Source organism: Rhinatrema bivittatum, chromosome 9 (assembly GCF_901001135.1).
Source record: "Rhinatrema bivittatum chromosome 9, aRhiBiv1.1, whole genome shotgun sequence".
Lineage (NCBI taxonomy): Eukaryota > Metazoa > Chordata > Amphibia > Gymnophiona > Rhinatrematidae > Rhinatrema > Rhinatrema bivittatum.
Genome location: NC_042623.1, coordinates 166,437,132 through 166,460,778, shown reverse-complemented (window position 1 = coordinate 166,460,778; position 23,647 = coordinate 166,437,132). Strand labels below are relative to the sequence as shown.

Below are 23,647 nucleotides of genomic sequence, written 5' to 3'. Positions count from 1 at the left end.
AGCCAAAAAATGGTAAGTTTGTACCAGCTAACGGGAGAAGCCTGGCTGGAGGTAGATAGGGATTAAAAGTAATTTAGTTATTGCTAATTATGTAAGCTTTTTTTTTTACCTTTTTTTGCCTTGGAAAAAAAGAAAAGAGGAAGAAACAGTGGTGCAGCAAGGCTGTGCTGAACAGGGTGTGGCCCTGGAAAGGTTGCCAGAGTGGGCTGTGAGTATGGTGAATGGATGCAGGGTGGGGTCCTCTTCCAGCAAGCAAGCTACTCTGCAGGGAAGGAGTGCAGCCATAAGAACATAAGAACGTTCCATACTGGGTCAGAACAAGGGTCCATCAAGCCCAGCATCCTGTTTCCAACAGTGGCCAATCCAGGCCATAAGAACCTGGCAAGTACCCAAAAACTAAGTCTGTTCCATGTTACTGTTGCTAGTAAAAGCAGTGGCTATTTTCACATCAACTTAATTAATAGCAGGTAATGGACTTCTCCTCCAAGAACTTATACAATCCTTTTTTAAACACAGCTACACTAACTGCACTAACCACTTCCTCTGGCAACAAATTCCAGAATTTAATTGTGCGTTGAGTGAAAAAGAACTTTCTCCGATTAGTTTTAAATGTGCCCCATGCTAACTTCATGGAGTGACCCCTAGTCTTTCTATTATCCGAAAGAGTAAATAACCGATTCACATTTATCCGTTCTAGACCTCTCATGATTTTAAAGACCTCTATCATATCCCCCCTCAGCCGTCTCTTTTCCAAGCTGAAAAGTCCTAACCTCTTTCGTCTTTCCTCATAGGGGAGCTGTTCCATTCCCTTTATCATTTTGGTCGCCCTTCTCTGTACCTTCTCCATCGCAATTATATCTTGTACGTCTAGCTGGTAGGAGTTCCCAGCTCATCAGAACCAGAGGGAAGAGAGAACCTGAGGCAGGAGATACAAGTGCTTGAGAAGCAAGCCGGGGCTGAGATGCCAGAAAGCCTGCTCCCTGGCTGGGCAGGGAGATGGATGGGTGCAGATGGTAAAACCAAGCACCAAAAAGACCAAATGAGGTAAGAAAATCAACGAAATTCCAAAATCAAAAAAAGACACCCCAATCATTTATAAACTGGATGGTCATAAAAAAATACAAAAAAAAAAGATGTGGCATTATAAATGCTTATTGTATCAAAAATAGTACAAATATGTTAAAAGCAGATATAAAAATCAAGCATAAACAATAGCTTAGTACTTTCATAGTTAATAAATTCTGCCAAATACACTGTGTGGTGTTTTATGCTGGTTTACTCATATTGGCTCAAGAGACTGTAATATCTCAAAATAACTTTCTCTTACAAAAAAGTGATTTAACCAATTATTTTTGTGAAGTCCTTTCAAACATTAAATGTCTATGAATGCTTCTCATCTTAACATCCTCTCATGTTCCATGGTGCAGACGAACTGCTATATCAATAGACGATCAATAGAAATCCAAAAACACTATTATTGCAAAATGTTCTAACAACTAAACATAGATTAATGCTGCTTTTATAAAACTGTTGAGAACTTATACATCACCTTATCAGATGAATTTCTTAGCACGAGACAGACAAACCATATATTATAATCACTTTTTCAGAATTCCAAAGTTTCATACAAGTTGTGAATCAAAATCAGTAACATACGCTTCTTGATCAACGGTTCATTGGTGAACTTTCAAGTCCTCAACCGGACTTTCTACAAACAAAAATATATATATATATTAACTAAACATTAATGCCACATCTTTATAAATCACAACTCTATTCTCTTTTATATCGTTTGCAAAATCTCCTCAAAGAGACTGAAGGGAACTTACACTTCTTCGTGGTTCAAAACATCAATGCTCCCATATACACGGCACACTGTTCAGCATCTACACAATGGCTCCATGGCATCTGAGTTTAAACATATTCTTATCCTACATCATGCGCGTTTTGTAAGCACATTCTACATAATGACAAATCAGCTTCTTGCTTTCTAAAGGCTATTTTAATAAGCTCAATCATCAAATCGCTATTTTAATACAAATAGTCACAGATATATTCATTTACTAAATAGATAATAATCTATATTTAACTAATGAACTTATTTTTGACTCAGTCTAAAGAATTTTCACTTATAAGACAGGTTCCATTCAATGCTGCTATTTAGCCCACTGGGTTCAATACTCCTCAATTAAAAAAATTCACCTCTGTTCCAAACGGCTTAATTCAAGTCTATGATTACCTCCTCTGGTTCGTGGAGCTACACTATCCAAAACTATGCATTTCAGTTCCTCAAAATTGTGATCATATTGCAAACAATGAGAAACCATCGGTGCAGGCATCTTATGCAGTTTAAAACAACTCCGATGTTCAGCAATCCAGTTCCTAACAGTCCTGGTAGTTTTACCTATGTAAACTTTTGGGCAAGGACACATGATGGAATCCATTACATAATTACTGTTGCAATTATACAATTTCTTGATAAAATACTTTTTATTATCAACAGGATTCAAGAAAAAAATCAGTCCTTTCCATAGTCCTGCAATAGAGGCAATGTCCACATTGATAACTCCCCATAACTTTCTTCTGGATTAAATTTTTTGATCCTTAGTAATAGTTGGTAACAATGCAGGAATGATCTTCTCTCTCAAATTGGAATCTCTTGAGTAAGCAAACCTAATTTTTTTATTCTCCATGCATGGAACTATAGACAATAAATTCCAATTCTTGTATAATATTTTAGATAAATTTTGAGAGACAGGAGAATGGCGTAAGACACAGGTGATAACATCATCTTCTACATCCTTAGTAGGCTTATAATTCAAAAGAAGATCACGATTACTAAATAATCCTCTTTTATAAGCCTACCTAATATATTTAAATGGATATCCTCTTTCATTAAGGAGTAGATTTTCAAAGGGCCACATACATAAATCCCAGGGTTTACGTGCGTGGCTGGCCTTGTGCATACGGGCGCTTTTTCAAAGGCCACGCACATAAACCCTGGTACGCGCATAAGTGCTGGGCCTCTTTGAAGGGGTGGGCCGGGAGGGGGGGTGGCGGGCTGGGACAGCGCCATTGATTGCTGTCCTGGAGCCTCGTGCGCCGGCCAGCTACCGGCACGTGCAACTTACTTCAGGTCGGGCCCTGAAGTAAGTTGGAAAACAACCCAAAAAAAAGCAAAAAGGTAGGATTTAAGGGTTGGGGAGGAGAGGGGAAGGGAAGGGGAAGGGGAGGAGGAAGAGAGGTTAGGGTAGGGGATAGTTAAGTTCCCTCCCAGTCCCCCCTTGCATGCACTGCCTGCACACGTGCGCGCGAATAATAAAATCCAGCGCACGTGTGCACAGCCCCTGGATTTTATAAATGTGCGTGCCGGCACGCACATTTATAAAATCGTTGTGCCCATCTGTGCCACCTTTGAAAATCTACCCTTAAGTTTAGAACTCAAAACTTTAGATTCCCTCACTACAATTACATCTTACTCTAAGAAATGGTGATACAGGTAAGCTATCTTTCAATTTCTTCGAATGAGCACTATCATATTTTAACAGACTATTGTGGTCTGTAGCCTTTCTATCTAGTGCTTAAACAGCCTTTACTGTTCTTAAAAATCACTAGATCTAAGAAAGTGATACTGCACACATTGAACTGTAAAGTGAACTTGATATTATCATTGAAACTATTGAACCACTTGTGAAAAGAAAGAAATTCTTCCACACCATAAAAATATTATCTATGTATCTTTTCCAAACCAAAATACTACACTGAAAAGGGGAACAACAGACCCAAGATTTCTCAAAATCAGCCATGTATAGATTTGCTAAAGAAGGGGGCCATAGTAGCACTGATTGCAGTTCCAGCTATCTGTTGATAATATTTATTGTCAAAGATAAAATAATTATTCTTCAAAGCAATTGATGCTAAACGTAAGATGAAAAAAGTAGGAACCCCATGTGGTCTGGGTCTAGATTCTAATGTTTGTGCTATAACAAGGAGAGCTTCTCCTGGGGAATACTTGAGAATGAAGAATTTATATCCATTGTAACCAGTAAGCTTTCCTCTAGATGTACACTCAAACTTTCAACCTCATTGATAAAATGAACATGTCCCTAATAAAAGATGGAATGCATTCAACAAATGGTTTAAAAAATGTATCAACATAAATAGAAAGAGGTTCCAATATAGAATCATTACCAGTTACTACGGACCTCACTGGTGGATTATTTAATGTTTTATGAATGTTGGGAAGCATGTAAATAGTTGGTATCCTTGGATGAACTTTATTCAAAAATTCAGAACGTTTAAGAAAACTACTATGCAACCCCTCTAGAATAATACTCTTAATCTGGCCTTAAGTCTCTCAGTAGGTTCAGATACAAGACATTTATAGGTGCTAGTATGTAGTATCATTTAATTGTCTCATTAACTTCTCTCAAATAATCATCATGATTTAGGAGAACAATTGCCCCTCCTTTATCTGCCTGCTTGATGACTAATTGTTTATCTGCAATCAGATTTTTAAGAGCAGATCTCTCTCCCTCACTTAAATTATCCGCATAAAAATTATTTTTCTTTTCCATTTGTTTAACCCACTTTAATACTATAGATTGAAAAGTGTCCAAAGCTGGATTCAAAGGTCCTGGTGGGATCCATGTGGACCATGGTCTAACCAGACTCAGTGTCTCTGTTGCAGGATTCTCTGAAAAGAATGTATGTAAAGAAATTTTTAAGACAAATCTGTTGAGATCTATCCTGAATTGAAATGGATCATAAAATTTGGGGGGAACAAAGGACAGCCCCCTCGATAACAATTTGTTCTCATCTGCTGTAAGCTTATGATTGGAAAGATTAATTATGACTGATTCTGTCTCATTAATCTGCTGTTTGACCTCATCCACCCTGGAGGTTGTCTCTGGTTCCTCCAATCGTGCCACACAGTGTATTTGGCAGAATTTATTAATTAGTTTGGTATATAGTAACCTTTTTTGAATTTGGCAGAATTTTGAAATATATCAATAGCTCAGTATATGTTAATTATCCTGAAGCAGCTATGCGAAGCATGTCGATGTTGCATTATTTTCTTGATGTAAGTCCTTCTCAGAGAGATTGTGGAGAGAGTCCCATGTTATCCTATTAGGGGCAGATTTTCAAAGGGGTATGCGCGTAAGATACGCGCGTACCCCCCGAAAACCTGCCCCAAGCTCCCCCTGCGCGCTCCGAGCCTATGTTGCATAGGCTGCCGGTGCGAGCAAAGCCCCAGGACACTGTAAGTCCTGGGGCTTTCCTGGGGGGGCGTGTCGGGGACATGTCGGGGGGGGGGGGGGCGTATCGCAGCGGCGCGTCATCGGTGGCGTTCCGGGGGCGTGGCCGCGGCCTCCAGACCAGCCCCCGGACCGGACCATGGCACGCCGGCAGCTGGCTCGGCGCAAGCAAGTTACGCCTGCCTCGGGCAGGCGTAACTTTCACGATAAAGGTGGGGCGGAATTAGTTAGGGCCGGGGGGTGGGTTAGTTAGGGGAAGGGAGGGGAAGGTGCGGGGCGGGGGGTGGAAGGAAATTTCCCTCCGAGGCCGCTCCGATTTCGGAGCGGCCTCGGAGGGAATGGAGGCAGGCTGCGCGGCTCGGTGCGCGCAGGCTGCCGATTTTGCACAGCCTTGCACGCGCTGACCCCGGATTTTAAAAGATACGCCCAGCTACGTGCGTACCTATTAAAATCTGGCATACTTTTGTTTGCGCCTGGTGCGCGAACAAAAGTACGCACGGGCGTACTTTTATAAAATCTACCCCTTAGTGTTTTCATTGTATTATGAAAGTACTAAACTAATGTTTATGCTTGATTTTATATCTGCTTTTATCATGTGTGTACTATTTTTGTTACAATAAACATTTATAATGCCACATCTTTTTTTGTATTTTTATGACCATTTTATAAATGATTGGGGTGTCTTTTTTTGATTTTGGAATTTGGGTGCAGATGGTGGCAGAAATAAAGGTGATTGCAGCAGAGATTGACCAGGTGCTCAGTGAGCTCTGGCAATGTGACCTAGGAGGAGAGGCTGTGGTGAGCCCAGAAGAAGGCAGATATGAGAAGCCAAAGGATGGCACTACAAGTGGTCCTGAGGAAGACTCTTAGGGTGCCCAAACACTACCGGGAAACCAGAGACTGCTCCTGTAAGAAGCCCTGAGAAGGGGGCAGTGAAGAACCATGATAGAGGAATCATAGAGAGCCCTAGAGAGGGCAACACAGACTGCCCAGGAGGAATTAGTATTGCATGGCTAGTGGGCTGCAGCACCAATCGGCCAGAAGGAGGCAATACAAGAGGTCTGGAGGAAGACCCTGCAGGGTGCCCAAACACTGCCAGGAACCGAGATCCAACTCCCATGAGAAGCCCAGAGAAGAGGGCACAGAAAGCAAGCGGGAGATGCCATGGAGAGCCCAGAAGGTGGCACTGTGGAGACCCCAGCAAGTGAGGCTGCAGAGGAGCTATCGACTGGGGTAGGCGAGTAGCCAGAGTGTACAAAATAGGAAACTGTGGAAAGCCCAGGGAGAGGATTTGCAGAGTGTACAGAAGAGGAAAAGTCCACAGAGAGCCCAGAGGATGACGCTGTGGAGACTCTAGCAATTGAAGATACAGAGGAGCCAAGGAGGAACTCTACATCAGAGATACCAGTTGCCAGGAAGCAGGCACAGCTGGGTATAGAGGAACCAGAACTTGTAGTTCCCCAATCAGTCCATAAAGCACTATCGGGATGGAATTCAAACCCAGAGCCAGCAAAGGACTCAGTTAAAGGACTAGGGATGTGCACAGTGGAAATGGCACACTAGATGGGGGTCGTGACGCTATCGAGGATAACCCTAAGAGATGGGGATCCCCATTCCCAAGCATAGCTGGTGGGAAGCTAGAGGAAGGGGAATGGGATGTCTTAGACTCTACTGGATGGGATTCAGGAGGGAGCAGGGACACTTGGCCAAACAAGTCAAAGCTGAGGGGAGGGGTATATGAGGATATGCCCCTAGTGTTCCCCTATTTACCTGTGCAGGACCAGGCTAGACACCTGGTCCACCTTAAATCCACTAAGGAGAGTATCCTCTGTGGGCAGGATCCTGTAGGGCAGGTGAAACTCAGAGGGCATAAACAGAGACTGGGGAGCTGGGATCCAGGTGGGGATAAGCAGACCAAGCCCAGGTCTCCAGGAGGAAAACAGCTCATGTAACGTAACACTGTCCAAACACTGAACCAAGATGAAGCAGTACAAACTGTGAGTAGTGAGAGTACATTGTCTGAAGGTAAAGGCAGTCTACTGTTGTGTATATGACTGAAGCTATGAATAAAAATTATGTTCTAAGAAAGGCTGGAGTCAAACTAGTTTGTCTCCAGGCCTGTGGGAACCACTGCTCATTCCCACAGAAGACTATAAGAAAATGTCATTGTATTTGAATCTCTTTCCCATCACTGTGACATGAAAACAGGCACCACCAAAACACTGCTGTGATCCAGTCATGAGGGTGACAAGAAAGAAGCCACTGCAAAGAAAAGCCATATGAGATACCGCATAGCATTTGCAAAGAAACACTTAAGGGATACTGCACATATGTGGGAGAAGTTTTTCTGGTCAGATGAGACCAAACTGGAACTTTTTGGTCTCCACGCTAAGAGGCCGATGCAATACGGTGTGCTGAGCCGAGCGCACTGTTAACCTGCAGTCGGACGCGGGTAGAATAGGTGCTAATCAATCCCCTAATGCAATAAGGGGATTAGCGCATATTCAACACACGTCCAATGCGGAGTGAATCTAATAGCACTCATCACATGCAAATGCATGTGATTGAGGCTAGTGGGCATTCACTCCCGATGCAAAAAAAAAAATGTGCGTCTCAGACGCACATTTAACTGTCATTTATTAATGCCTGCCAGGAGCAATATTTAAATGAGTGGGTTGCATTAGCAAGGAGGCGCTAGAGTCGCTTGCGCATCCCTAGCGCCTCCTTGCTAACGCGAACCCAATCGGTTTTCGTGACTGCCGTACGCCGGTCATGAAAACCGACGCCGAGTTTATTGGCATCGGTTTTCCTTACTAGCAGACAACCACGGAAACCAACACCGATAAACCTGGCGTCAGTTTTCGTGTCCGGCTTACGGCAGTAAGAGAAACTGATCCGAGTTTATCAGCTTCGGTTTACCTTACCGGCGGACAGCGAGGAAAACCGACACCGATAAACTCGGCGTTGGTTTTCAGAAGCGAACGGTAATGAAAACCAATGCCGGGTTTATCGGTGTCGGTTTTTCTGGCTATCCGCCGGTAAGGTAAACCGACGCCAATAAACTCGGATCAATTTCCCTTACTGCCATACGTTGGTCACAAAAACCGACACCAGGTTTATCGGCCTTGGTTTCCGTGGCTTTCTGCTAGTAAGGAAAATCGACGCCGATAAACTCGGTGTCGGTTTTCATGACGGGCGTACGGCAGTCACGAAAACCGACTGGGTTCGCGTTAGCAAGGAGGCGCTAGGGTCTTCCTTGCTAATGCAACCCATTCATTTAAATACTGCATGGTGCCTGTTAAGAAAGCGGGCGCTGTCTGTTCAGCGTCCGCTTTCTACGCGACTTTGTTGCATCAGCCCCTAAGTGTGATAAGTCCATCAACAAGGAGTCCTTTTCCATCACAAAGAAAGCCTTTGAAAGAATTCTGGGTGGAGGAGACTATTTGGCCTCCAATTGGGTGCTCATGTGAACTGAGAGCTGTTGAGAGTGAGGGAGTGCTGTAGGGAAGCTATCTGTTGCAGCTAATTGCATCCATAAGGTGTGGTATTTTGAAAAGCCACTAGATGGCATCTCTTCTGGTAAAATAACATTTATTTATTTATTTATTTAACATATTTCTATGCCGGTCTTCATGAAAGGATTCATATCAGGCCGGTTTACATGGAACTTAGGAGAAAAACTAATTAACCAAACAAGAGAGCCGAAGCAAAGTTACATATAACAGGGAGATTGAACTTGGGGGCTAGAGTAGCCAGGAAGTAGTAAGACAAAATTAACTAGGTGTAATAATACATATGAATAGCACTGAGACTAGTGCAAACTAGGTAAATATGTAAATTAACATAATGTAAATACATGATGTATTTACATTGTGTTAATGTGAAAGAGTGATTAATGGGGAGCAATGTCCCACACAGGGAGTATCTCGTCCAGTATAAAAGGGCTAGTTGAAGAACTGGAGAGAGCTCAGCTGGGGATTGGGTTCTGTAAGGAACTTGGTATGCGTGAGCCCCTCTTGCCATGTCGAGCCTCATAGGTAGAGTCCTGAGACCCGTGCCAGTAGCAGGTGAGCGAGTCTTGGCAGGGGTCAGACTATGACTTGAGTCCAAACGTCCATACAGAGACCAGGCCATGGCTGAAGCCAAGCAAGGACAAGGCTGAAGGCTTGAGGCAAGGCTGACGGCTTGCGCCCGCTTTCCTAATGCGTCTCCAGGCACCCCTCCTGGGGGGCGCCATGCAATATTTAAATTAAGGGTCGCATTGTCAAGGAGGCGCTAGGGTCGCTTGCATGCCCCTAGCGCCTCCTTGACAGTGGGAGCCAGCGAGTGGTCGGCTGTCCGCCGGTTTAGAAAACGGACGCCAAATTTATCGGCGTCTGTTTTCCTTATCGGCGCACAGGCAGGGATACAGGAAACAGACGCTTCTTAACTGCGCATCCATTTCCTGAACCTCACCGCCAGCACTTTTTATAATTTTTTCTTTTTTACTTTTTTAACGTTTTTGTTCCTCCTACTTAATATCTCACCGATATTAAGTAGGAGGATGTACAGAAACGCAGTATTTTCTGCTTTCCTGTACAACTTTTGAGAGTGCTCAGCAATTAATGCCTGCTCTAGGCAGGGGTTAATTTTTTAGCTTAAAAATGTGTTTTAGATGCACTTTTTTTTTTTTTTTTTGCATTGCGGGTGATTCCCTAATAGCCACATTAACATGTGATGAGTGCTATTAGTTTTGCCTCGTGTTGTCGCTAATCCCCTAGCGCCTACACAACCCGTGTCCAACTGCAGGCTATACAGTGCGCTCGGCTGAGCGCACTGTATTGCATCAGCCCCATAGTGAATCATGGAAGAAAATATAATAGAAGAATGTTATATGAAGGGTGTAAGCAAGCTGGACAAATGTGCAAAACCACCTAAAAGGAGGTAGCCCGGACTTCTCTATTATTCAGCCACATAATACTTTAAATTGTGATGAAAACAGTATTTTTATCCAATTCTTTTAAAGAACTTTTGTTATGCACATAAAGCATGCCTATAGGCAAATGCTCAGGAAAATCAATGTGTTATAAGAGTCACAAAACCCAGGGTTCAGCTGGCGTTTCGGAGCTCCCGCAATCGGGGGACTTATCTTAAGCAAAAAAAACTCCTCTTCATGGTGAGACGCTCTGTCTGGATCTCACATTTGCCCGGCTTGCTGACCCCTTCGTATAACATTTTTCTCTATTATATTTTACTCCTCCTTTCTCCACCTCTCCCTTCCTGACCTGTGTCCCTCTTTTCGCCCCACTTCTCTCTTCTTCCCTTCTGTCCATTGCCACTTTTTTCACTTCTCTCCCTCTTTCCTGCCTTGATCCACCTCTTCCATCAGCCGCTCCCCTGTCTCTGTCACTCATCCCTCCCTCTTTGTGAGTCCACCGCCTTCCCCTTCCTCTTCCTGCCCTTCCATCTCACGCTTTCATACTCCTCCGCCACACATCATTTGCTCTCTTCACATTGTCTTCACAACTTTCGTGCTGTCGAAGGAGCTGGGTCACCGCTGATGGAAGAGGCAAGAGTTGGGCCCGTGCTGGCAGCTTCCTCCCTCCTCCTGCATGTAACTTTTCTGTGTGCGAGTAAACCTGCACAGAGCGGCAGTTACAACCCTGAGCAAGAAGGCGGGGGCAGTTACAACCCTGAACACCTTGCTGGGCAGGTGTCTGCCTGTACTGTCACATGATCCACGGGGAGAGAAGGAGGTGAGACAGCCATGGGGGGCAGTGAGCCTGCATTGACTCACACCACTAGCCCACACAGGGGAATAACATGTGTATGGTAGCATGGACCTAACCAGAGATAATGCTTGGATCCTGGGCCAGCTGCAATCCTGGATCCAGGACGATAGAGAAAGGTGTGCGAGCCCAAAAATTTGATAAGAAAAGCTAAAGGTGAAGAGTCTGGCTCGGATGGTGGCACCAAACACAAGCCAAGTCAAATTAATAAAAATAAACAAATGCATAAAACAGCAGAAATACTCATTAAAAATTAAAATATTATCCAACTTTTTGCATCCCTGATTTGTTGTATCCTCTGTCTCTGCTTCTTCCTCCTTTTCTTGATCTTTTCCATTTCCATCTGGCTTCTTTTTCTCTCTTAATTTTTTTTCTCCTGCTTCTCTTTCCTCCATTTCTGTCTTTAATCTAGTTGTCTACCTTTTTTTCTCTAACCGGACAAGCTTCTCTCTCTCCCTCCCTGCCCCCAAGCTAGGGTTGACACCTGACCCAGGTCAGCCGTGACAAGCTGATCAAATTCTGGTTTTGCTCCATTGCATCTATGGATCTGTAGTTCCAGTTTCTTTAGGAAGGGCAGGGCTGTTTTCCTACCTTCCCCCAACCCAGCAGGGATTCTCTATCATTCAACCTTACAGCCAGTTTCCTTCCTTTCCTCAACTTCAATGTAATAAGGTGCACTCACCAGAGCACACAGTTTCACTTGTAATTGTGCATACATTTGTTGTGCACAAACTTTACTTCCAATGCAGCAAGGAGCTTTGAGTACAAAAATTAAATCTGTAAAACTATGAAATTTGGTTAGCGCTCTCTCATGCAAATCAGAAGCTCAACATATTGTATGCACAGAAAACATGCTTTGTGCATATGAAACAGGAAAGGCAAGGCAGTTTTTCCTCTGCTCCCAGGGTGCTTTGTTTTTCTCTGTTGCAGCTGGAGACCGGATTTTGCTCTCTCTTTGTGCAGGGGGCTCTGTCAGCAGCCAGTTTTGACTCTGTTATGTTGACCCGAGGACATGGGCAATTGTGGGTGGCTGAAGATTCCTCCTCATCCCAAGTTAAAATATGCGCAGATTTTGTGTTTGTGTAATTTTTAAACTCCCAATGCATTACCATATTTATTTTAATTTATTTGAAAATGTATAACTTACATATTTCAATACAGTTCATGGTGGCTTATATAAATTACCTTTCATAAATAATAACTGAAGGAGTGCCCCTTACAATTGAGTTTGCAGTCTGGGAGTCATTGATTTGATTAAAAAACAACAACAACAAAACAATACCATACTGCATTGGGAGTTAAATTATTTTTTTTACACAGTGGGTTAAATATTCGTATGCTGAATTTCAGTGCACACAGTTTTACCACACAGCCTTTTACATCAGGCCCTGCTTTCTCAGGCTCAGCCTGCTTTTTTCCTTCCCTCCACCACTGCTACTAATAAGTAGGCAAGGTAGCAACTCAAGATTTAGTAGGGTGAGGAGAGCAGTGTATAAGGCTGTGAGGGCTGGGTTTGAGATTTAGGGGGTGAGGAGAATCATGGACAGAGCTGTCAAGTTACCCTGTTCCAGGAGGGACATTTTAAACCAGTCCTGGATTTCTCACCCCATTCTCATATATTATGGGACTTCATGTGTAAAATCAGGGACTACAACTATCACACTGCTTTGGAATGTAAGGTGAAAACCAGGACTGGCCAAAATGTCTGTCTCCTGGAACTGGGTGACCTGGCAGTTCTGCATGGTTCTGGTACTGGGGAATGAGGGACAGGAGGGAAGGTAAGGCAATTCCGCTTTGGCGGGAATACAGGGGAAATGCAACTCTGGTTACAGTAGTTTGTGGGATGTGCAGGCAGGGTATGCGGCCGGAGTAACACTTGCTTGGTTTGTCCTTATAGATTTAATGAGTTTAACCTCAAGCAGTTCATCCATTTCTAGAGAAAAAGTGTTTATTTGGTTCCTGGGAATCCATTGTTCAATTATTTAATAAAAACAAATTGTGTCTCAGCAAGGAAAAGCCAGCCCCTTGATTAAAAAAAAAAAAATGGCAGCACCTCGATTTGTGAGACCTCGCCCTCTACCCCTCATAGCACAGAGCAACACTCTGCACAGTGCACGGACACTCTGAAACTGGCGCAAAGTTTGCTGACTGACCTGAATAACGGCCTCCAACTTCAGCCCTTGCTTCTCCTCTTCTCCCTCGTCCGGAGAACTCATCGCAAAAAAAAGCCTGAAGCCTCCAGGCGACCTGCACCGTCCTTCACTCCAAATGCTACAGTGCCCGGAAGCAGCAAATCAGACACTGCCTCCCGGAGAAAGCATCAAACGGAGGGAAAGCTGTTTGCTTTAAGGTTGTCTGCAAAGTAGCGACTGAGCGCCTCGAGCGCTTTCGCTCACTTTGCAGAAGTTTGGAACAGTGTCGGCCGCGCGGGCTCGTACGGCGGGCCCGGCGCTGGTTACCAGGGAAACCAGGACGCCGCTTGCTGCGCGTTGCCATAGAATCACAACGCCAGCCTGGGAGTTACCATAGGGACGGGAAACGCCGGCTGTTTCCTGCAGAATCCCCGCCTTTCCTACTCCTGTAGAGCCACGCGGCGCGCAGCTACCAAACCCAAGCTGCTGGGGGAGTGGTGGAAGGAAACAGCCAGGGGGATAGAGAGAAGGAGACGGATTTGGAGGGAAACAAGTAGGGTAGTAGAGATGTAAACTATAGGTACAGAACGAAGGTTAGAGAAAAGGGGGTCCTAATGCTTATTTATCTTTTCTGTCTATCTTGACTAGACTGTAAGCTCCATAGAGCAGGGACTGTCTCTTATGCGTATTTTTATAGCGTTATATGTATGAACCCCTCACCTTGAATGGGAGGGGCCACAAATACAACTCCACCTTTCAGCTGAGTGATTAGAGGGGCAAATGTATTGCACCCAAACAACTAGAGGTTCTCCAAGAGATAAGGCCAGGAGGCTGGAGCAGAGACTAGAACAAAAAGTAATAACATAAAACCCACAATGTGTGACTTTTGCAAGTAAATCTCATTTATATAATGCATTAGGATTCTTATTCTCTATAGCAAACAGACAAAAGAAAGAAAATGTATTAACTTTGGGAAATGAGTGAAATGAGGTTGCAAGTTATACAAGAAAAATCACTAATCCTGCTCTATATCTCAGTTCAGTTCACCTGCAAAATACTCTAAACTTTCCCCTAAATTCTTGCCAGAAAAATATAAGTTCTCAGTTAAGTCTCAGGAATTTTTTTTTTCTCTGTAGACAAGCTGCTCCACTGAAGCCGGTGCAGATGCTTGAAGGCCTGTGCACAGCTCAAATGCAGGGTCCACTTGATTCAGGAGGTTGGAAGTCCCAATTCTCGCACACAAAAAAATGTAATTCCCTCTCTATATAAAATCATGACAAATCTTCCAAATTTCTCTGCAACTATGTCAGCTTGATACTGAGTGTATGCAGATACTATTCTAAATATTGATCTTTTAGCTATGAATAAAGCAAAAAGTCAGGAACTTTTTGAAACTCACATTCTTGTCCCTCACTACAAAATAACAAACCTGCTTTCTCAACAGTGCTATATAATTACTATTTTACAGACTATGGCTACAAGGAACACTTCCAACTATCTGCAAATGCTCTTTCTTTTTTTGTAGCTGCCAGGAGGCTGGGACAGAAACCTCACCTAATTGCTAGGTCCTCCCCTCGCTCTGCCTGTCTGAGCTTAAACAAAAGATAGCCTTTATCTTTTATACCTAATTAAAAAGGTACATTAGCAATTGATCCCCTGATTTTACTGCAATTCAGAAGATAATACCACTGGCTTCCCTCCAAAACACTCCCCCTCCCTCTTTCCCCCATTGTAGTGGAGATGGAGTAATTTAACAATAACATAGGTGAGAATGACTTTGGTAGGCTTCAAAGGAAAGAATTTGCATTGGCATCTCACTGTCTCAGCCAACAAAAGTACTGCAAAGTAATTCACATGTCACCATTTGTCCTTCCCTGCAGAAGTGTACCTAGAGTATTTGGCACCTGCGATGGATACTTCTTTGGCACTCCCCCATCCCCCAATATATAATTTTAAAATTTCCTAAACATTGATAAAATATTTCAAAACAGCAGACACATAACACCAGATAATTAAAACTAATAAGGATTTAAAAAATCTCCCACTCTGTTGTTTTGAGGAAAAGTGATTTTCTGCTTTTCTATTGTTGCACCCCAGACAGGTTCCCATACACACACACACCAGACAGGTTCCCATTCATTCACACACACCCCAGACAGATTCCCATCCACACACACACACACCCCAGATAGATTCCTACCCACCACCCCCCCCCCCTCCCCCATAGTGGATAATACATTGAAATTGTCAGCTCAGTGTGCTGCAGCAGTCAAAAAAGCAAACAGAATGTTAGGGATTATTAGGAGGGGAATGGTGAATAAAATGGAAAATGTCATAATGCTTCTGTATCACTCCATGGTGAGACCGCACCTTGAATACTGTGTACAATTCTGGCCACCGCATTTCAAAAAAGATATAGTTGCGATGGAGAAGGTACAGAGAAGGGCGACCAAAATGATAAAGGGGATGAACAGCTCCCCTATGAGGAGAGGCTAAAGAGGTTAGGGCAGTTCAGTTTGGAGAAGAATTGGCTGAGGGGGGATATGATAGAGGTGTTTAAAATCATGAGAGGTCTAGAACGGGTAAATGTGAATCGGTTATTTACCCTTTCGGAAAATAGAAGGACTAGGGGGCACTCCATGAAGTTAGCATGTAGCACATTTAAAACTAATCAGAGAAAATTCTTTTTCACTCAACTCACAATTAAACTCTGGAATTTGTTGCCAGGGGATGTGGTTAGTGCAGTTAGTGTAGTTGGCTTTAAAAATGTTTTGGATGGACGTCACCGATGGCAATGGCTGCCTGAGTCAGGAGCTCCCAACCCGACCAAGAATAATCTGCCCCCATCGGATAATCCTGCGGCGGTTCTCGATAAAAAAGCATTGCTGGAAGCTGCCAACACTGTCAGAATGGCAGCCTAACAAAAAAAAAAAAACCAGACTTACAGAGATTTTCTTTCGCCGCAGCCACGGCACAACTGGAGGCTGGCTCGGATGGTGCAGGGCAGGCCACACATGCGGCTGCAGAGGTGAGCAAGATCTGCACAACCGGGGCTGGGGAAACCCCGCCAAGCCATGCTGATTTTATCTACTGGTTTGGTGAGCTCTGCGGTGATATGTAAGGGCTAAAAAAATATTTACAAGGGGTCATGGCTGAGTTACAGAAGGATGTCACAGCACTGGGGCACAGAGTGGCAGACATGGAGGTTCGCTTGAAAGATCAAGCCTCTGAGCTCTCAAGCTGCAAACCTGCCCAGGACAAACTTACACAGGCCAACAACGATCTCATGAACAGGCTTGAAGACCTGGAGAACAGGTCTTCAAGCCTGAATCCCAGGAATTTAGTTACTGCAAACAAGTGGTTGGCAGTATCTGCACTCAAATTCTCAGCACCAAATCTGCATCAGTGGAAGCGACAATGATTAAACTAGAACAGGCTCATGTGCTCTGGGGGCAAATCGCTCCAACAGGTCCAGGGACATCATAGCCTGTTTTTGCAGCTTTTCCCAAACAGATATCACCTTGCAGTCGCGTAAGTTTGGTTCTATACAATGGGAGAACCATAAAGTGGAGATTTTTCAAGATTTAGCCCCGACCACCATTTGCAGACAGAGAGGACTAAGCAAAGTCATCATCATTCTTCGGACCAATAACATCAAATATTGATGGTTGTTCCCGTTTGGATTGAGCTTCACCATCGCTGGAGTAACCTTGCGGGTATCTACCATAGAGGAAGCGGTGGATATTTTACAAGCAGCTGGCATGCTTCTTGTGACGACAGGGGACGCCTCCGAATTGAGTACCAATACCAGATCCCAAAGTGACAAACCCAGATGGCAAGGCATCGAGAAGGGAGATGGACGCCTACGGCGACATTCCAGTGGATCTCTTTAGTTTTATGACTACCCTGAGTGACCAGCCATGACATTCTCCTTTCTCTTTTATAGTGAGTGAGGTCATAGTTGGCATAAGTGTGATGACTTTATTATGACATTGCTTTTCGCCTGACTTTCTGTTCTCAGTTTGAGTTGGGGGCAAGATTGCATTACTTTCATCTTATAAGCACATCATGGACGGGGGGGGGGGGGGGGGGGGGGGGGTCCTTGGAGGAGGGGGCCAGAAACACCGATAACTTCATACCTCCAGGAGGAGTGGGCCCATTACAGAAGGACATGAGCTGATGGTCAAGGGACTATGGGGGGGGGGGGGGGAGACAAATTGGGGGAGAACTCGGTTGTCGCAAGTGTATTGCTGGGCATTATTTCTGGATCAGCAAGGGTTTGTAGAAGAATGCCTCTCAGTTTACTCTAGGGTGATGACCAACAGGGTTAGTTTATATATGTATATATGTTATGTATATGCCCAATAACCCCTCCTACCCTCTCCCTTCTCCCTCCCCCACTTCCCCTTGCTCCTATAATGTTATGTGTATACTCAAATAATCCACTGTACATCGCCTAAATCAAGTTCTCTGTAAACTGTTATGTTACCCCCTCCAAGTTATTGCACCCTGTTCTTTGTACAATGTTTCAAGTTCTATGTAAACCGATATGATGTGCCCACGAATACCGGTAGAATAAAAAGCTTTAAATAAATAAATAAAATAAATATATGTTTTACTGACACCAGATGGCAGGGCTACACATAATTTCTGTAAATGTGAAGGGCCTAAATTCCCCAACAAAAAGGAAACTACATTTTCAGGAGGCGAAAAGGGGGCAGGCAAATGTTATCTTTTGCCAGGAGACCCACCTACTAAAATGGGCAGAACGCCTCCTTTGGGATAGATCTTTTCCTCAGCAAGTTTTGGCCTCTGCATCCATTCATCGGAAGTATGGTAGAGTGGGGATCTTATTTTCCAGTTCAGTTGTTTGGCGGGAGAGGAGGTGAACCCTCTTGTTATAGATGTTAAAGACACCCAAAAGGATCCTGAGGGTAGATTTATAGCCTTAAAAGTTTTAATTGACAATACCCTGTTTACACTTCTTACATTATATGGTCCTAACACTAACCAGCAATCCTTCTTCCACCACATTTCCACCCTGCTGGAGACTTGGGCAGAGGGTAAAGTAATAATTGGCGGCAATTTTAATCTCACTAGGTATCCCTACCTAGATAACTCAGATTTCATAGGTGGGGAAGGTCAGAACCACAGACAGGCCTTAAAAACCTTAATTAACAAAAGGGGATTGGTTGAAATTTGGTGCTTGCAGAACCTCCACCCAGCGTAATTATACTTTCTTTTCCAGCTGTCATCAATGCTACTCTCGTATTGATATGTATTTAATTGATAAGGATATTTCAGAATTGGTAATTGAGTCAGACATAGGCCTTATCACTTAGTCAGATCATGCTCCCATCTGGTTAGAAATTAGGTTACCCACCAGACCCCTTGGTAGTTGTCATTGGCGCCTAAATGATAGCTTATTAAATGATAAAACCTTTGTGGAATCCTTGTCTGGTGATATCCAGGAGTATCTGCAATTGAATTGCTCAGGGGAAGTAGCCCCCGGAACAATATGGGACTGCTTAAAAGCAGTAGCCAGGGAGAAACTAATAGGCCGGGCTACCTTCTTTAAAAAAGAAAGGAATGCCAGATGCCTACGCCTTATGCAGCATATTGCTAAACCAGCTTTAAGTCATAAACGATCCCTAGATTCTAAAAAGTTAGACGAACATCAGTCTGCCAAAAAAGAACTGCAAGCCCTTGACTTAGAGAAAATAGCTTTCCATCTTGACTTGCTGTGTCAGAATCACTTTGAATTCGGCAATAAAGCAGGACGCATGCTAGCTAGAAAGCTTAAAGAGAGAGCTGCACAATTCCTTATCACTAAAATCACAGATTCCACAGGAACGATGTTATATGAAGCCGGTGAGATCCGCACTCGATTTACCCGCTTCTATGAAGAATTGTATGCCCCCGATGATCTGGGAGGTGACTCAATTATAGATGATTATTTACAAAGGGTGGAACTACCATCTCTCCCGGATGAAACGTTTGAGTTCTTAAATACTGAAATAACTCATAATGAACTCTACCAGGCGATTCAAGGCCTGAAGTTAGGAAAATCCCCAGGCCTCAATGGTTTCACAGCTAAATTCTATAAAACCTTTCAGGCAGTGGTAATTCCATTATTACTCCAGACGATCAATGCTTTGAGGTCTGAGGGCTCTATATCTCCCGAAGCTAACCTAGCTGGTATTACTATCTTGGCTAAGAGTGGGAGAGACCCCTCACTTTGCGGGACATGTCATCCCATATCCTTGATTAACATCGATCTGAAACTCCTGGCCAAGATGCTAGCAACCAGATTGGGACAAGTAGCTCCCCTTCTGATCCATGAAGATCAATCAGGGTTCGTCCCTGGCCGATTTGCTTCAGACAATGTGTGAAGAGTGTTAGAACTCATTTGGAGGGCGAAGCAGGAGAACATACCTCTGGCGCTTTTGGGAGTGGATGCTGAAAAGGCATTCGACAGGGTCCACTGGCGATACCTTTTCAAAGTCCTTGGAAAATTCAACTTGGTTACTAATTATATTAGATGGGTCCAACGCCTATATGAAAACTCTAGGGGAGCCTAAAAATTAATGGAGCATACACTCAGCCATTCCAGGTGAAGTGGGGAACCCAACAAGGATGTCCGCTATCACCCTTCTGTTTGCCTTATCCTTGGAACTATTTGCAGCCCTAGTGAGATCTATTCCCTCAATACAAGGGTTACAGGTTGAGTCTTCCATTTACAAACTGTCCATGTTTTCAGACGATCTCCTCTTCACAGTGACGACCCCAGATTCCTCCCTTCAGCTCTTGCTGCAGGAGATGCGAGCCTATGGCAAAATCTATGGCAATAAAGTAAATGAAGATAAGTCAGAACTCCTTAATATATCAATGTCACCAGACAATTTCAAAACTATCATGGCTACCCTGCCATTTCGCATTGCAAAAGATTGGGTTAAATATCTGGGTGTTAAGATTGGCCCTGAGGACCATGAGCTTTTTCGCCTGAATTATAGCCCGCTTTTCACTAGCATGGACTACTGGGATTGAGGGGATTTCTCCTGGTTTGGAAGAATACCTATAGTTAAAATAAATATCCTACCCCGCTTATGCTACTTTTTTCAGACTTTGCCAGTATTAGTTCCAAACACCTTGTTATCTCTATGGCAGTGCAAACCTTTTTGGTTTATCTGGAGGTACAGGCCACCAGGGTGGCCTGATCCACCTTATACCAAGATAAGACTCGGGGTGGCCTCCAAGTACCCAATTTGGCTTGGTATTTTAGTGCATCCCAGCTTAGTGCACTTATTCAATGGCACCTCTGAGGAGTCCCAAAACGCTGGGTCAGAATAGCCTCTGCAGGCGCGGGTGACCCTCCTCTTCATTATAGAGCCTGGCAAAGGAGAAGGATAGATGTTGCAGGCTTGTCCCCCTTCTCCCAACTGATCTTAACTGTGTGGGGGAAATGGCAGTCTAAGCTGGCTGGCGATAAAACCGCCTATTATCTAACGTCATTCCTGTTGTGTCCGTCAGTTCCCGACGCCCCCTCTCCGCCCTCCTCATCTCTTTGGCACCTCCCTCTTCGTCCACGGGAAGATTGGCTGCTGCGGCGTCTTCCTGCCGTGGTCCTCCGGCATCCCCGGACCAGCTCCATGCTGCGAACCACCATGTTTCCTGGAGGCATAGGGGTGTGCGTGCGCGCAGCACAGCCCCAACTGAAGTACCAGTGATGGCGCGAACCTCGGGGGCGTCCCCGAAGATGATGTCACCCGTGACGGATATTTAAGGTCTTAGAATTTGCTAACACATCGAGTTAGCAAGGATATGGATTCGTTCTATCTACGCTACTCTGTCTCCTCGGACTAACCAGGGGTACTCGCTCCTCAGGGGCCTCTCTCTCTCTCTCTCTCTTACTTTGTAGATTGCAGTCTGGAACCGGTACTTGCTCCTCGAGGGCCCTTGTTCCCGGACTTCTTCGAATTCACTTCTGCCTGGAAGTCAGCACTGCCTACTACATCTGTGAGTTACCATTGCTCTCTCAGAGCTTTCCCTGGAACCAGGTACTCGCTCCTCGAGGGCCTATACATTCCAGCTCCTGGGCTTCCATGAGACATTGTGTGAGTCTTACCATCAGGTTCGGTACATGATCTCTGCTTACCCTGCCTACTCACTATATTTCAGTTTCTCTACAGCTCAGCCTCCAGGGATCACTATTCCAGCTTCTGAGGGACTACAGCCCAGCCGGGCATTCCAGCTCACTACTGCCACCTCTGGTGGTTCAGTATACTGTCTAATAAAAGAACTAGTGTGTGTCTGTCTCCATACTCTGAGCCTGACCGGTGGGGTCTTCCCCGAGGGCATGGTCATCTGCCACTGGTCCAAGGATCCACCCACAACTCTCCTAAATATTACAGATTGCTATCTCCTCAGCAGACTGTTAACTCCAAACTGAACAGATTGCTAACTCCTATCTGACTGCTCCTCCCATCAGATAGCGGTTTCAATACAATTCCTCTATGATAAATCCTTTACTCCAGGTGTGGCTTCAAGCATGATCAGGCTATGGCAAGGGAGAGATTTATACACCTGGGAGCATTTATGGAATGGCCAGAACCTTCTACATTTTCGTGATTTGCAACACATACATCACCTATCAGACAAGGATTTATTCACTTACAATTAAATCCTTCATTTTTTCTCTACAGCTCAAATTGGGAGGGCACTAAAACAGGGTAAATCCCTATTTGAGATTTATTGTTCACACGCAGACAAGGTCTTCAAACCCATTTCCAAAATTATGGCTCTCATTAAAGGGGTCCCTCAAGGTAAGCTGACCTTTGCATAGCTCCCCCTCCCCTTCTCCTTCGTTCTTTCCCTTTTATCTTATCCAATCATCCTTTTCAAATCTTTTACCTTGCTCATTCCTTTCTGTTGCTTGTTTTATTTCCCCCCTTTGCTTTTACACACTATGTTTTAATTATTAACTTTGTTGAATTTTGTAAACCCTCTAAGGATTTTAGATGTTTCTTACTTTTTCCCATGCAAGTTTAATGTTATTTTACTACCAGTTTAATGTTATTTTATGTTTAGTGTTATTTTTCTACCTGTTCCATGTAAACCGATGTGCTGTTCAAACGAACGTCGGTATAAAAAAAACTTCAAATAAACAAATAAATAAATAAAATAACATGGGAACGAGGTATTGGGAAGACCCTTGAAGATAATGACTGGGATCAATCTTTCCTTATCACCAGCAGATGCTTGATATCTGTGGCGATAAAAGAAAATGTGTATAAAGTACTATATAGATGGTATCTCACCCCTGACAGATTGAGCACGTTTGGTGGGGGAGACAGTAATCTTTGATGGAAGGGCTGTGTCACTATAGGAACTTACTTCCATCAGTGGTGGGAATGCCCGAGTATTGTTCAACTATGGGAAGCCGATCTTGACTTTATCTTCTCAGTATCACATCTTTGAATCCCTAAGGATCCAAAAATCTGTTTGCTTAATATCTTTCCGGACAAAGAAACCAGCCCTGCACAATGCTGGACCCAAGAAGTAGTTTCCTCCGTTAAATGTGAAATAGCTCTGTGGTGGTGCAAGCCGGGGGTCCCAACCATAGGAACTGTACAGTCTAGAATAGACAGGGTATACTATATAAGTAAACCCACTGCAATTCGCAATGACAGACTAGCACATCATAGGGAAACTTGGTCACCCTACCTAAGATGGAAATCTGAATTTATGCCCAATTCTGATGGTCACTCTCATTTAGGAATAGGTGCATGTAGGTCTACAGTGCACTAATTACTACCTAATCCTGGGACCCGCGGCTCACTTTTTCTAGTTAGTATTATTAGCTATGCCTAGTTCTTGCCACTTCCTAGATATTTTTTACCCTCCCGTACATAACGTGCAGGTTTGGGCGAGGTGGGATCAGCTTGTGTCATACCTCTGCATTGAGGGTTACAACTGCGGAGATAAGAAATAACATATGTATCATCCTTTTTGTAATATCCATGTGCTGGATTACGTTCAGATAACTGAGGGGGAGGGGGTAAGGGAGGTATAAATTGAAAAATAAAACTCATACACAGGTTTATGTTTACATTTTATTATTCTGTACAATGCAGAGATGGTTTGAATATAATTTTTTGTTACCTTTGCACTTTTTCAATAGCCTGTTGCTTTGTATCTTTTATTGAGCGGATCAATAAAATTTCAATTACAAAAAAAAAAGGTTTGGATGATTTCTTGGAGGAGAAGTCCATTACCTGCTATTAACCAAGTTGACTTGGAAAATAGTCACTGCTATTACTAGCATCAGTAACATGGGATATACTTAGTTTTGGGTACTTGCCAGGATCTTATGGCCTGGAGTGGATTGGCCACTGATGGAAACAGGATGCTGGTCTTGATGGACTCTTGGTCTGACCCAGTATGGCAATTTCTTATGTTGTAAAATGTGCTAGCTGCACATGTTTTGGAA

At 43.9% G+C, this 23,647-nt stretch overlaps 1 protein-coding gene across 1 annotated transcript in view; it reads right to left on the bottom strand.

Moving 5' to 3' along the window:
* Window positions 1-13,458, bottom strand: part of CROCC2 (ciliary rootlet coiled-coil, rootletin family member 2) — a 505,095-nt gene extending 491,637 nt beyond the window's left edge. The window contains 1 exon segment of the mRNA XM_029616014.1: window positions 13,180-13,458. Coding sequence (XP_029471874.1) covers window positions 13,180-13,242 — 63 coding nt within the window. The 5' untranslated portion in view covers window positions 13,243-13,458.
* Between the last annotated feature and the right edge of the window lie 10,189 nt (window positions 13,459-23,647).